General features: G+C 45.2%; 2 protein-coding genes across 4 annotated transcripts in view; one reads left to right on the top strand and one right to left on the bottom strand.

The window, feature by feature from the left end:
• Positions 1-439: 439 nt before the first annotated feature.
• On the bottom strand, positions 440-8,086 carry LOC141786213 (MSL complex subunit 3-like). 2 transcript variants are annotated; one of them, XM_074664967.1, is made up of 14 exons: positions 7,826-8,085; positions 6,437-6,519; positions 6,176-6,271; positions 5,683-5,777; positions 5,494-5,591; positions 5,288-5,416; positions 5,052-5,209; positions 4,819-4,977; positions 4,502-4,737; positions 4,333-4,422; positions 4,031-4,140; positions 3,843-3,942; positions 3,681-3,765; positions 448-1,654 (listed from the first exon to the last, which is right to left on the bottom strand). In XM_074664967.1, exons 1-14 carry the CDS (start codon positions 7,922-7,924, stop codon positions 1,555-1,557), a joined length of 1,638 nt encoding a protein of 545 aa, XP_074521068.1. In that variant the 5' UTR covers positions 7,925-8,085; the 3' UTR covers positions 448-1,554. The 2 variants fall into 2 exon arrangements, with proteins under 2 accessions (XP_074521069.1, XP_074521068.1); XM_074664968.1 differs by lacking the exon at positions 6,176-6,271 and having other exon boundaries at positions 440-1,654; positions 7,826-8,086.
• Positions 8,087-10,525: 2,439 nt separating this feature from the next.
• Positions 10,526-14,003, top strand: part of LOC141786087 (rho GTPase-activating protein 6-like) — a 49,284-nt gene continuing 45,806 nt past the window's right edge. Inside the window, exon 1 of one of the 2 annotated variants that reach the window (XM_074664803.1) lies at positions 10,526-11,145. In XM_074664803.1, the coding sequence (XP_074520904.1) occupies positions 10,663-11,145 (483 nt within the window). In that variant the 5' untranslated portion in view covers positions 10,526-10,662. The remainder of the gene's footprint in view (positions 11,146-14,003) is intronic. The other variant, XM_074664804.1, reaches the window with a different exon arrangement.

The raw sequence follows: 14,003 nt of genomic DNA, 5'->3' as shown, positions 1-14,003 counted from the left end.
TCTAAACTTTAAAGCTCCTGATGACCTTGAATGATGAATGATTGAAGGTATTATTTCATCATCAGGTAGATATCTGGGAACAAAAACTGCCTCATTATCTTTTTTAATTTAAAAGTGAGATAAGTTGTACAACGCCACTCCAATGACCAAGAGTCAGTCGACTCACAAAGAGCGATCCATCTGCTGCAGGAAAACTTCACCGATCCGTCTTCCCTTAGAAACACAGTTTAATCACAAACATCTGAATGCAAACTCAAGTGGAATCAAGCTCGATACAGAGAGGTGTCACTCCGTTTGATGGGGATTGCTTTGAACCAGATCAAACACAAACAGAAGGACTGCGTAGACAGCCTGTGGCAGCAGGAGCAGCAGCAGGGGCGCTTTCGGCCTCTAAAGTTTTAATCAGCTCCAGCTCGGGGACAGGGAAGGTTAAGGTGGCTGATAAAAGTCTCCTGTCCACATTTAACTTTTAATAGAAGGCAGCAGTGTAAGGGGAGTTCAATAACTGGGGCCTGTTTGCATGCTCTGAGATGATTCATGGTACAGTGGAGGGAAAAGTGTGTGAGCACAGAGAATCAGAGAGATGAGGAGCTTTATTTCAACTCAACAACAACAAAACATCAAATTTAATCTTTAGAAATACTCAGACCTGCTACAACACGCCTGAATATTTCATTACACAAGTGTTAGTGAAGGAATGGGAGTTTGTTAGTATCAGTCGATCGAAGTGGTTCAAGTATTTCAACGAGTAGTTTAACAAACAAAACGGAAACAATGTCTTCAACGTAATTTCTACCCTCGATCATGAGAATGGTTTTGTTTTATTCAGGGATGAATCTTGGTGTGTCGTTTTTTTCTTTGTGATTGTCAAATCTTTGTGTTGCTTAATGTTGTTACCAAAACCAAACAGAGGATTTTCAAGAGTCGCATGTACACACTGTACACGTTGTCAAATTGTATTTTCTCTGTTAGAAATGATTTATCTGACCACAGAGAGAGGTCAGCTGCCGGAAAACAGCAATGTCTGATGAAGATGCATGAGAGCAGAAGAAGCAACACAAAGAAAGAAAGAAAGACTTCTTTCTAGATCCCAGTGAGGACCGTGAGCATCTACGTTGCAGTAAACATAAGAGTAACGAAGGAGAAAAAGCAGCCAAACTGCTTCAGGGAAGGACCAGCGAGTCCAAGATCAAGAGATCTTTAGCTTTCTGAAAAACAGGCCACGGTTCTCTGAGCTGGCTTTTTGATTGAAGCATGAATCTAACAGAGTCTGACACATGTAAGAGGTTTCTAGCGTCAGCACCGGGCCAGCAAGGAAAAATCTGCAAACAAAAGAGTCGTCAACACGCCTCGAAGCACAGATTTGAAGCTAAGCATGCAAAAGAGTCCAGCACACTGAGGCTTGTTAGGTGCAACAGGTTCCAGGTGAGCTGAAGAAGAGCAGGAAAGCTGGCCCCAGAAAACAACCCAGTCTCCAGAGTGTTCGAGCCAGGACCAGGAGAGTCCAGACAAGCCGAGAACCGCCCAGAATCGCAACACCCGACGTCGTCTTCTTCAATAAATGGGTCTGGGCTGCTTCATGCTGTAGTGGGCCTCTGATGCCGACACATATGCAGACTCAGGGAAAAAATCCTCATGGAACTCTGCCAGAAACCTGAGAGAAAGGGTGGGGCAGGATGGTGCAAAGGGGGGAGGAAGGTGGTGAGAGAATTGGGACAATGGTTAACGCGAGAGGAGTGTCACATGGCAAACAGCACGGGCTGAGGAGTTACAGCGATGATAGAGGAGAAGGTCTGACCTCTGCTCCTTTCCTAGATATCCCTGACTGATTCTGATAAGTCCTCGACCCGCCGCCCTCTGCCAGGGGGATCCATGTCAGAGACAAAGCCCCCCTATGTCCAACCCTATACCAGCACAATCACCCTGAGAAAGGCCATGAGAGTGAGCGTCCAGCAGCAGCAGAGCGAAGAGTGAAAATCCCCCCTCCCCTCGCTCTCATCTAATCAGTAGCGGGGAAAACTAATCCGGAATCTTCTTAGTATCCGCTACTCGGCCAAATCCTCTAAATCTTGCCATCTCATCTTAGCTCCACCGGCCTTCCTAATCTCAATGCAAACAAATTATCCTCATCAGAGGAGAACTTAAGAGCGCTTTGACAACCAATAACAAACAAGACAACTTAATGGGACAATAAAGGGAAGACGTGAGTGCCTCAGATCCACAGCGAGCACATTTCACTCTGGTAAAGTTAGTCCAAGCTCAAGTCTCTGCTGCAGGATGATTCAGAGAGACTCTTCTGACCAGCTCTGAAGGTTTCTGAGAGTATATGTATCAACAGGACCTCTTTTTCGTGGCTCTGCGGTGCCACATTCATGGCCTTGTGCTAATCTTCATCGCTGTTAGATCAGTAATAACACAAGGCAAGCCGCTTTAGGCGTACACATTGTAAATCACAACAACGTGTGCGTACACATGTGCACACGCGCCCCGCACTTAATCATAATCATTCTTGCAGAGAAAGGGAGAGTGAGAGATCAGCTGTGGCCAAATCCCAGAATGCATTGCACTCGGGTCTCTGCGACATCAATCAGTTCTTTTTCACCCGGCGCAATCTGCCACAAGGCTGTTTCCAGAGTGAAAAGGCAGGACGGATGGCCTGAAAGTGCCATTCGAAACACAGAATGTCTTCATGATCAAAAAGCTTCACCTCATCTGAGCCACAGACACTGAAACACATGTTACTCAAGATTCTCCTGACTAAGTCTGAAAGAGCTGAAAACAGCACTGAGAGAAATGACTCATGTGATCAGCTGCAGGAAAACTACAGCAACAAAAGAGTCAAAGGGGGGTGCTGCATGACATTTCTGACATGACTTTCAGAGGCCTCCAAGCTCCACTTCAATTATCTCCTGCTCTGCAGTGACTGATGGATATCTAGGTAAGTACCCAGTCCCCCAGGAGGAGCCGGCTCAGCTGCTGCTCCTCAGCACTGCTCAGTGGCAGATGGTGGTACTGCGTGTGTTTGATTAAGAGAATGAGAGGACCTAAATCCCCCAGGTTTGGGACCGGCTGAACTGAAGATCGCTCGGGAGGATTTAAAGATTAGACTCCCGCGCTTGTGTAACGCCCACTCATCTCCCTCCCTCTGACACATGCTCTTTCTCACCCCCTCCCTCCTCACCCCCCACAGGCTCTCATTTACTCACCTCTCCTTGACTTTTTCTCTGCTTTATTAATCATTTCCTGACTATCACTGTGTTTTTCATGCTACTGTTGTCCTCTAACCTTTAATCCTTTGCTTGATACTGCTAAGCCGGCTACCACACACAGCTCCACTCAGGGGCACTGTGCAGTAAATCAGACTTCAGGTACCTCTCTCCTTCTTGCAGCTCTCTATTAAGCGCTGACGCTAAGCTAGGTCAAGTCCTGTTAAATGAACCGTACAGGTTATTAGCCGCGTTCATTTTAAAGTTGAAGTGCTTCCTTTCCGACGTCCTGGTAATTGAATGCAGCGCCTCGTCTTTTTAATGATTTACCCTCCAAGGAAATGACACATGACTTGAAAGCACAAGCTAGTTTAAGAGAAGTTGTTGGGCTTCGATCATCAATTCACCAAAGCGTTAAACTCTTGGATGTAAGCGTAAAATAACCCTGAACTTCTCACGCTGAGTTCAAGTTACCTGAGAAAGAGCTCCAGGTGTTTGACCAGGGCTCGGAGATTCCTCTCTGGGATCTGCATCTTTCCAAGGATCTCAGGAAGCTTGACTGGAGGAAGAGAAAAGACAGTGAGCAGGGGGATAATCCTGAGTGCATCAGAGAGAGGAAAATCATTAAACACCCACCAAACAGACGCAGGAGGTGCTGCGCTCCGTACAGGTAGGAGGGCGGAGGAGGCTGGTCGTGCAGAGGGTAGTTATCAGGAGTCAGCTTCCAACTCAGAACCTGAAAAGAGACAGAAAGGTTGAAAAGTGAAAACCCTACCATGCTGTTGCTTTAATTGTTTTACTGAACAATGTGAAAACTCCATCACCTCATTCAGCTCGTTGTTCCTCCGGCTCTCCAGGCCGTAGAAAGGCCCACTCCGCTCTTTGCTTGGCGTCAAGGGCAGAGGGGAGGAAGAGCCACTGTGAACGGGGGTTTCTGGGAAATAAAGAGGGAGAAATGTCATCCTCAGGTGAGTAGTGTGGGAGACAAGGAGTAGGATGGCACCATCTAGTGGAGAAATCTGGTTATTACAAACTCAGGTGAGTTAAGAACTGAAGACGTGCTTTAAATTTAAGGTTATAGAGTCAAAATTTGAAACTTTAAAAGTGGAGTTTTAACCTAGCTTACTTCTGTCCAGGTTGAGGAAAAACTTGGGCTGCGATGACGTGTCAACCAAGCGGCGTTTGAGTTGCGGGGACGCAGTAGCGCTGCCTCCACCTGGAGCACACATCACATTAAAGTTTTGTTTTTCTTTACTCAACAAATAAAACACATAGAGCACGATTTAGTCGCTCACCTCCACTGCTTCCTTCAGCAGGCCGCTCTCCTCCAGACGTGTTCCTGGTGGAGCGCCTCAGAGACTGGGACTGATACGAGATACAGTCCATGTCAGGGTGACGCCGGCGCTTCGGGGTGGGAGCTGGAGCGGTAGGAGTGGTGGCGGATATGTCGCTCAGTGCTGGCTGGCTGTCGGTGGATTGTGGAGTGGGAGGGTTGTGTCCCAGCGGGCTTGGGCTGCGCTCTCTCTGGGCACTTTACGAAGAAAGAACAAGAAAATCTCAACACTGGAGCACAACGGGGAAATGAATGATGACCTTAGCTGAGGAGACGCACCTGCTGGAGCAAGGGGAGCTTTCATTGATGGCCAGGAAAAGCCTGGAGGAGCTGACCTTCTTGAACTGAGCTTGCTCACAGGGGTAGAGGAGGATCATGGGTAAGGTGAAATCAAAGGTGATCCTCAGGCCGTCGACCATCTCCTTACACAACTCCTCGCTGCAAACGAAGAAGAAACGGTAACTAAAACACTCAACAAAGAGATGAAGCACATGTGTTTGCTTTCCACAGACCTCTTCTCTGGAGGGATCGGCTGAGGGCTGCTGCTCTGCGTGGTGGTCTGCTGACGTCTGTACCTCTCGTTGGCCATGAACGCTTTGTTGATGGCAAAATGCTTCACGTAGGATTCAAGGATGTGCACAACATTCGTCTGACAGGGAACCATCACCAGCTGCAGAAAGGAAAATGAGTCCAGTCACTTCTCTTAGGCTACTATAAGGAGTTAACACTCTAAACCAGCTGTGTTTACCTTTTTCCTCTTGTTGATATAGAAGCAGTCATCCTCCAGTTTCTTCTTCAGAATATCTGGGATGCTGATGTCAACGTGGACAATCTTCTCTTCAGTTTCCCTTTTGACGCTGATGTCCGGCTCAACCCTCTGAAACAAATCAAACTGCTGTTTTTAGAAAGAACAGGAAGAGAGAAAGACATCAATGCTCAAAAATTAACTCTCACCATTTTGTTGATGTCCTCCGAGAAGGTGCTTTCCCCGCTGTTCGAAGAGTCAGGGTCGGAATCGTCCCCCTCACTACTGTCTGAAGACGAAATCAAACCTACAGACAGCCACATGAATAAAAGATGAGTTAATAAGAGCGTCAACAGAGACGGGGAAGGAAATAATAAAGAGAGAGGAAGGCTTCTCACATGCGTCATCACTGTCGTCCTCCTTCGGGAGAGTCTTCAAAGAAGATTTAGTACCAGACTGACGACGCCGCCGCTTCGCCCATCCCTTTTTCTTCCTACAGTTGGGATAAAACGCAAAAACACTCATCAAAGATCCTAACAAAGCATGCCTAGCATCAACAATAACAGTGCATGCATAAAAAAAACACCTTCACAAAGGTTTAACCCCCCAGCTTACTGGACACAGATCAGATATCATGTGCAGTGGAAGCTACAGATAATAACAATGACAAGTACAAGGAGGAAGTGCAACAAAAATGTTTTTAACCAGTGGAGAAAGTGTGGAATACATGGAGCAAAGTGTGTCTCATGGTTTGAGTGTGATGTGCATGGCTCCACAAAAACACGTTTTTCAAAGTAAAGGGCTCCTCATGGTTATGCAAACACTGGGCACTACAGAGAGCAAAGAGCTACAGCCCCCATGACTGGATAAATCAACATAACAGCAACTTACATGCGACCTAGAGCTTTGCGAGCCAGTTTATGTTGCAATCTACGGTTTTCTTCAGTGTCCCTTAGGACATGATCTTCAGCAGCCCAACGATCCCAGCTACCCAAAAACACAAACACGTGAAAAATAAAAATCCACACTCACATGGGTTGACAACAGTGTTCTGTAGCTACATCATCACACAAGTTGATGAACATGAGATTTTGCAATGATACACGATACGATGAGTGTGATGCGACTTTGTGATCAGGTAGGTTATGTTACCTCCTGTTCCAACCGTTGAAATGAATCAGGTACTTAGGGACTCTTCTTCCATGTTCATCTGATCCTATTAAAACATCAAGGACCTGGAATTTAAGCACAAAATAGACATGTTATTACAGGTAGTCGTGGAGTGGGTTTCTTCTGAAAGCATAAATATCTTTTGCCCAAAGTTTGCTGGAACAATACATGATGCATGAAACATCATTACTGGACTTTAAATGTTTTTCAAATTCACAATTCCAATGCTATAAAGGTGCAAACTTCACCAAACACATTAGTCTTGAAGGGAGCACTTCAATAGCACAGCACAACTGGTTAACAGAAGAACACTATGTGCCTTTATAAGCTAGTGACATTATACTTAAAGTTAGCTAACATTGCTGCAGAATGAATGAAAACTAGCGTTATACCTTTCTTCTTTCTACCTTGAGCACATTAAACGAAATAATAATAAAAAACATTCAGTTATCCAAAATATAGATACTGGCTTTTAGCTTACGACGGCAGCAAAGGTCGAGTTGTCGTAAAAAAAACATTTATGTCGACCCACGAATGTAAGCTAGCAAGCAAACTAGCTAGAAAAAGACATTGCGTACTTACAAAGTGTTTTGCCGAATAATGCTACTTAACGAGATGTAGTTCTCAGGGCTCTGCGTGCGTGCGCGCATGCGCGGAGCACTAGTCACAACATTAACTTATGTGCCCCTATATTCCGTCTCCCCCTAAGTATTAGACAAACGTTTGATAGAAAAGTGACAAATAGTTTCTTTTGTATGTTGAACAGGGTGTGAGTGGTGCTCTATTAGTCTCAAACATTACATAATAAAGGAGCATTAGCTTACAAAGAGGTGCTGTTACAAGAAAGTAGCATGACTCGACAGAACACCAGCAATATTAATATACTCAACCTTCACATGACCCTACCGTTATGTGTAAATAGAGCAACTTATTCAACCAAATGTGACGAAAAGTCGACATAAGGGGCTGTAATGACGTTAGTTACCTTCACTGGTGCTAGCCATGCTAACAAGAGCTGATGTGTTTGTTTACATACACTGTGGCTGACCCAACTGTCCCACAAAAACTGTTCCTACACACATTAAACGTTAGCATTTGTACGTTTGGCTATAATGCAATGCTATAGTCTCATTTAAAATGCAATAATTTGATAAGAAATCCATAATTCTCTACAATGTGCAGCCTACTGAACCCGGAAAACGTGCAAAATACCAGCTAGCTTCACATAAGCTGCAGTGTTATTAGCTATATTCCCGAGGCCTGTTCATCCTTCTTTCATTCAACCAACAGCTAACCAATCCCGTTCCTCCAGTAGCTATAAGTTAACCACAGCCAAAACAACGTATAGCTCATATCTGAGGAGAACTGTACCTTAGCGTCATACAACACTTTAGCCTTGGTGGGATCGGGTTCAAAGCAGAGGACTCTTTCTCCTTTGTGAAACTGGTATTTGATTCCCCGCGAATTCATTTGTTCATGGCGACGTGTGGGGGAAGAGGGGGCATCGATCTGGACCCTAGAAACTCCTTAACCCTTTCCTGGCCGGACACTTTTCCATCAAAGGGGGGGCTTCCACCAAAACAGACGAGGCTGGAAGGAGGATGGCGCTGTTGTGGGAGCAAAGCAAAGGGTGCTGCGTTCACTGACTGCTGGGAAGAACGGAAACGCCTCATAGATATGTGTAGTGATTCTTTAAGGCTGGGTCGTTACAAAAAGCAAAACAATATGGATAAAAAACTTTCTTACATGTGATGTGAACCAAAAAGATCTGTTATGACGATAAAGACGCCCCATTAAGCCAAAACTGCACTTGTTTGTGATTCCTCTAAATGGCCAGCAGATGTCAGCATTTGACCACAACAAAGGCAACCTCAATTGTAAAGATAGTATCAGTCATCTAATATTTGTTTCTGAGCGTAAAAACATTAATGTAGTCAATTTGAAGTATGAAGTCTTTCTTTTATCACAAATATTAGATTTCCAAGCAAATTTTAAGGGCCCAAGAGACTTATTGCAATACTTTACTGACATGCTACTGATTTTGCTGCATTTAAAGGTTATTTCTGTCCATTATATTTACGAATCCATGACAAAAATTAAGTATGTGCACAAAAGCAACCCAGCATATGGAATACATTTACTTCCAACCGCATACTCATTATACTCCATACCTAAAAGGGGCAAAGCATGTTGTCTCAGGGGAGCTCTGTCTTCTGGGGCAAAATACAGGAAAGGAAAATGCACCAGGTTTTAATAATTTAGTTTTACTGTATTAGAACAATAAGGTGGTTCTTGATTAAGTACAATATTTGTTTCTTTGCAATTAAATATGCAAGCCTCTAACCTTCAAAATGTTGTTTCTGTTCAAGTGTATGCCGCGTTTCTTATTTTACCCACAGGAGGGCGCCACAACTCTATAACTCCTCAGGATCTTTGCATACAATTTCTTAAATTTCTGGGAGTTATCACTTGAATACATTGGATCACTTAGCTGTAATAATAGGTGCCACATTGAATGTTTTCAAAAGAGTCTAAAAAATATTTTAATAATCATATTTGGATTCACATTTCAAATCTAGCTGCAAATCATCAGTTTCCTGCTGTTCCTGACCTCGTGACCTTCTCATTCATATCTCCCCAACAGGCCCAGACAATGAAATGCACCCTAATCCCTGCACAGGAAGCTTCGCCTCCACAGCTGGGGCTGAATCGAGCCTCATTTTGCTTAAAATGGTTTCAGGCCCTGCTGCTCTACTATTGTATACCAAATATGGACAGTGTGTATATAACGCCTGAACGTGACTGGCTGGAGTGTTGATTTACGCTCGTTCCCTGACCCTAACCGCGTCTGATGTATTTTGACAGTCATGTCAAATGATGGCTGTTTTGCATTAGGTGTTTTCCATGGTTACATATTAGAAACCTGAGCCGTGCAGGGCTCTGATTGTCTTTAATGTATGATGAAATACTCAAAGGCAGCCTCATGAGAAGCCCAGATGCTTCATATGACTGCAGTATGGGAACACGGCTGTATGATATCTTCTAAATGACCAACTATTGTTCCATGTTACTGTTGTCTTTGGCGTCTTTCCCAGGAGTAGCATGGGCACAGTTCATGGTAATAATGCCTCACATTCTGGCTTCTCCTCTAATTCAAAACACAATGTTTTCTTTCCATAATTCCTGCTCCTGTGTTTTCACCCAGCCCGCTCTCGTCCCCCCACCACGCAGACTGTTTTTAGAAGGGTCAGATTTATCTCAGCTGTTATCAGTGCGGTGTCATGCTGTGCTGTGTGTATGTGTGCGAGCGTGTCATGCGGCGCAGCTTCATAAGCTCCTTTATCAGCCGTCCGGCACCCTCCTCTCCAGACCCCTGCTGTCCCTTTTCATTTTTCCCATACTTTCACACACACAGGGGCACACATGCTCCTGCCCTCTCACACACTCTCCCTTTTAAACAAATGCTCACACTCACACAGCCTTCCCGACAGTCATGATAGAGCTTCTCCAAAAGCATCTGTGTCAACAAATGTCTGGAGTGTAGCCACAGGTGTATAAAGAAAGGAATTGGCTATTAATCCTGTAGCCTACTTATTGTTTGGCTAATAATAGCACTCAGCAGGCTTCACTGATAGGCCTATTATTACTCCCAGACAGAGAGCTGGATTAATGACAGACATGGATTAATAAAGCTATTTCCATCCCTGGCTGAATCATGTCTGAACGCCCGGCCTTCTGCCTATCTAACTGCGTCTAATTTATTAATTCGAGCTGTGATGACACAAACCAAAGTGGGGGCTCTCTTTTCAGGAAAACATGAATAAAACGTACTTTTTTGGATAGGATTTGGTGTCAAAGAGGGACAAAAAGGCAAAGATGGAGCTGCAAACTTGTCTGAAAAGTGAAAAAAAAACACAAAGTACTTAATAAATAATATTTTGACCTATAATTGGTTAATAAGGAGCTTGTGTTGTTGAAATACTGATGCCAGAGTCCTCTGAACCCCCTCCCACACTCTCAGCCTCACTCCGCTCTGCTTTGGGAATGCCCATTGCGCACAGCAGAGGAAAAGACACGCTCCTTCCCAACTTTTGCGCAGCCCAGCTCTCTCCAAACACCTTCAGTCTGATGAGGAAACCCTAACTTCGCAACGCAGAGCCGCGCTGGGGCTTAAAGAAACGCTGATGTGACACTCAAACTCTGGAGCCATGTCAGCCGCTCAAGGACTCCTCAACAGCGTCTTCTCCTGCTCCTCTCCTGCTTCTAAAGCCATAACCAAACGCAGGCTGCGCCAAACCCGGAGCCTGGACCCCGCTATCATAAGACACTGCGGCAGTGGGAGCGATGGAGTGATCGGCGCATCGCTGGCTGTGGACGCAGGTGCGTCCTCGGAGCGCTTAGCGGGGAAACCGTCTTTACGCACGAAGATTCCGACCCTCACAGAGCCCATATCACCTTCCATTTCCTCACCTTCTATACCTTTGGATGTTTCTCCGTCCTCTAACTTCCACTTCGACTATGATTTCGGGAAACGCGCGAAAAGGAATACCGCGGGGGATTTACCGTTTCTGGTGCGGGGATCTGGGGCAGCGCAGACGGGGAGCACCGGCACGCTGTTCTCACCGCGGAGGTGGCTCCAGAGGAAAGCGCAGCCGTCGATCTCACAGGCTTACCTGGTGTGGAAGTTAGAGGTAAGGTTCTGAAACTTTGACAAGTGCTTGAAGCTTATCTTTAGCGAAAATTTCACGCTGGAGTTTTAGCGGATAAAGCGCAAAGTTTGGCTAAATTTGACCAGAGACGCAAATGAAGCTACTTTATGATGCAAAATAAATTCTTTAACATTTATCTTACTACAGCTGCTGATTGGTTCCTATCCCTGTCATGTTTCCTGACCCCTCAAAGAGCAAAAAAAGAAGCCAAAAATAATCTTTATGACAACCAAAAAAACACCAGCAAAACAAAGCTATCTTCTCCAGAAAGTTTTACTGATTTTTCATCTGTTTTCACAAAAATATAATCTAAACAACGTGGAAAACCTGCTCAAAGAGTGTATCTGTGTTTATCACAGCCGACAGCTCTTTGGAACAATTAGAAAAAGCAATCAGCAGACTCTACACTCCATTTGTTTCTCCTAAAAGAGGAATCAGCGCTTGCCAAAACGCACATCTGCTTAAAATCTCTTAAAGTTTGATCCCCTGACCCAGAAAGTTGTGTGTGTGTTGATTCAGACATCACAATTTGTGTGTGTGTGTGTGTGTGTGTGAGTGTGGTGATGGTGCAGCCTAAGTGGGAGATTTACAACTTCTGACCCTGCAGTGACCCTGTGGTGACATCTGCACCTGGAATCCATCCAGAATCAAACCAGGATTCTCCAACTGGGGTGGATGTCTTGCCCAAGGGCACATGGGTAATTCACAGGGAGTGGAAGGGGGAGCAGGGTGAGACTCTGAATACTTCTGGGAAAGCTGAGGGAAAACGTATGGAGTGATTAAACCCAACAAAGCAGGCTGGTGGAGCTTTTGTTTTCCAATCGGACTCAAAGTGAGTGTGAATTAGAGGAGGGCGGTGGATGAAATCCTTATGAAAACATACTTGGGCGACTTATTTTTAGCGGGGGGGCTTTATAGGCTGCATAGTTGGCGTGGATCCACATGCACAATCATTTCTCCTGCTTTGGGTGTGTGTGTTTGCAGCAGCGCGTGTGCACGCTGATGCAAGGGTCTTAAGGACACGCGGCCTCGGACTGGGTTCTCACGACTGCGAGTGGTCACGGGGTCAAAGCCATGAAACCCTCGAACAGCTCTCCCATCATTTCCTCTCACACACACTCACAGATAGGCACGTCTCCTTTGCTCCCGTCTGAGATGTGCAGAAGCTCTCACTCTGCAGAGTTTCCCACCGCTGTATGTTTTCCATGCCCCCTCCCCAACACACACACACACACCTCTCCCCCTTCCCTCTGATACGGCCCACTGAGGATAACATGAGGCCATCGGTTTGGAGTCATTAGCACAATCTGGACCATGAAGTTACTGCACCTCAGAGTGTTTGTAAAAACACAAAGCCAAGATGCATTTAAGGTCTGCTGGGACGTTTCACTCTCTGTTCAGTGTGATGTAAAAAAGTGGAATCAGGAGTAAACAACCCCAGCTGAGCATCCACATTTTATGGATGCGTTTGCCCCGTGCTTTGCCTTTTTAAGGAGGGAGAACAGAGAGCGCAGCAAGCGGAGATGCGAGCGTTTACACAAAGAGCAACCTCTGACAGTTATACTGCTTTCCACGGTCAGGCTGTTGATGCTGGGAGCAACAGTGACGTGAAAACTACTCATCAGAAAGTACCCTCTGTGTTTTTCCAGCGGGAGGGTCAGTGCCTGGAAGCAGCTCCTCCTGTGGAGTGATGACTCTAAAGACGGGCATCGCTTTCACCACGCACTCTTGAGAAATAGTCTGAAAAACAGAGAGGTTTTTTTTTTATGGGAGTGTTGATGCACTGGAATTTATAAGTTTAGCAGAACTTCCAGGCTCAGAGAGGAAACAGTGGGCTGCTAATTTAATCCTGGTTGCTTATGGGGCGCCACATTGTTGATACAAGGAGGTCTATTTTTAGATCATGATGCTTAAAGCTGGGAGAAATGATCTGAAAGACATCCTGAAGAATCTCTGAGTGATTCAAAGACACAGAAAGACAGAAAAGAGTGAAAATGTTCCCTTTAAAGGTAACATTAACCAAATTCTCAGAGAATCCACTGAGGACAGCTTCTTGGCATCGACGCCAGTGATATATCTTCACAGAATCATCCGCGCAGTATGTTAAATATGTAAGCAAAAACATTTATGTTGCAACTTTCTCATCCTGTGAAAATCATTTCTCAAGCCGCCAGCGTCATGCTCCATTCATCAAGCGCTTTCTGAGAGACTGCAGCCGGAGCTGCTGCACATGTTTGCCATTGCTTATTCTCTGAACCATGGGAGCTGAGGCTCTGACACAGGTCGTGGCGCCCCGCCAGGAGCCAACAGTTGAGTTTTCTTTCCCAGTTTTTAGCAGAAGTGGTCAACATCAGAGCGTTTGTAACAACACATGGCTGGAGTACGGGATGAACAGAGCTGGTTTCTTATCGGAGTGTTGCATCTTATCAGTTTTTGGCTTTAGATGAGACAACTTGTGGAGGGGGATGTTGGATTAAAAACATTAAATCATTTTATTTTGAAAGGTCTCTGATGTAAGAGGCAATTTGGTGATAAACTGTCAACTCTACAAACTAAAAGTCATTATTTTCCAGCAAGAAGCAAATCCACTTCTCAACACAACAAATCAATGTAACATCCGCTGATGTTGTATATTTGAAACATTCGCAGTCTGGGTTTATTTTTAGACATGCCCTATGAAACACAGAGTCTTGAACTCATCATCCAAACAGCGATCCATTCGGCCTTTCCTCCCTCATGTCCTCCCTGAGATCCCTCAAAGCGAGGAGGCTGCGTTGGAGGAACGAGACCTTGATGGTTTGACATCTTTGGAATCCTTCAGCAAAAAGTCTGCGCTTCAA

The sequence above is a fragment of the Halichoeres trimaculatus genome, unplaced genomic scaffold, assembly GCF_033239565.1.
Source record: "Halichoeres trimaculatus isolate MK-OKI-2021-1 unplaced genomic scaffold, fHalTri1.1 fHalTri1_scaffold_24, whole genome shotgun sequence".
Classification (NCBI taxonomy): domain Eukaryota; kingdom Metazoa; phylum Chordata; class Actinopteri; order Labriformes; family Labridae; genus Halichoeres; species Halichoeres trimaculatus.
Note: the sequence above shows the minus strand (reverse complement) of the source record. Positions and strands in the feature narration are given on the sequence as shown.

What these genes read in the sequence shown, in the direction of transcription:
- LOC141786213 (XM_074664967.1), bottom strand. Translation starts at nt 7,924, where the DNA reads ATGAATTCGCGGGGAATCAAATACCAGTTTCACAAAGGAGAAAGAGTC. An exon ending in CGGAGGACATCAACAAAATG is followed by an intron (nt 5,417 to 5,493) that starts GTGAGAGTTAAT and finishes GATTTGTTTCAG; the next exon opens with AGGGTTGAGCCGGACATCAG. An exon ending in TTTCCTCAACCTGGACAGAA is followed by an intron (nt 4,141 to 4,332) that starts GTAAGCTAGGTT and finishes TTTATTTCCCAG; the next exon opens with AAACCCCCGTTCACAGTGGC.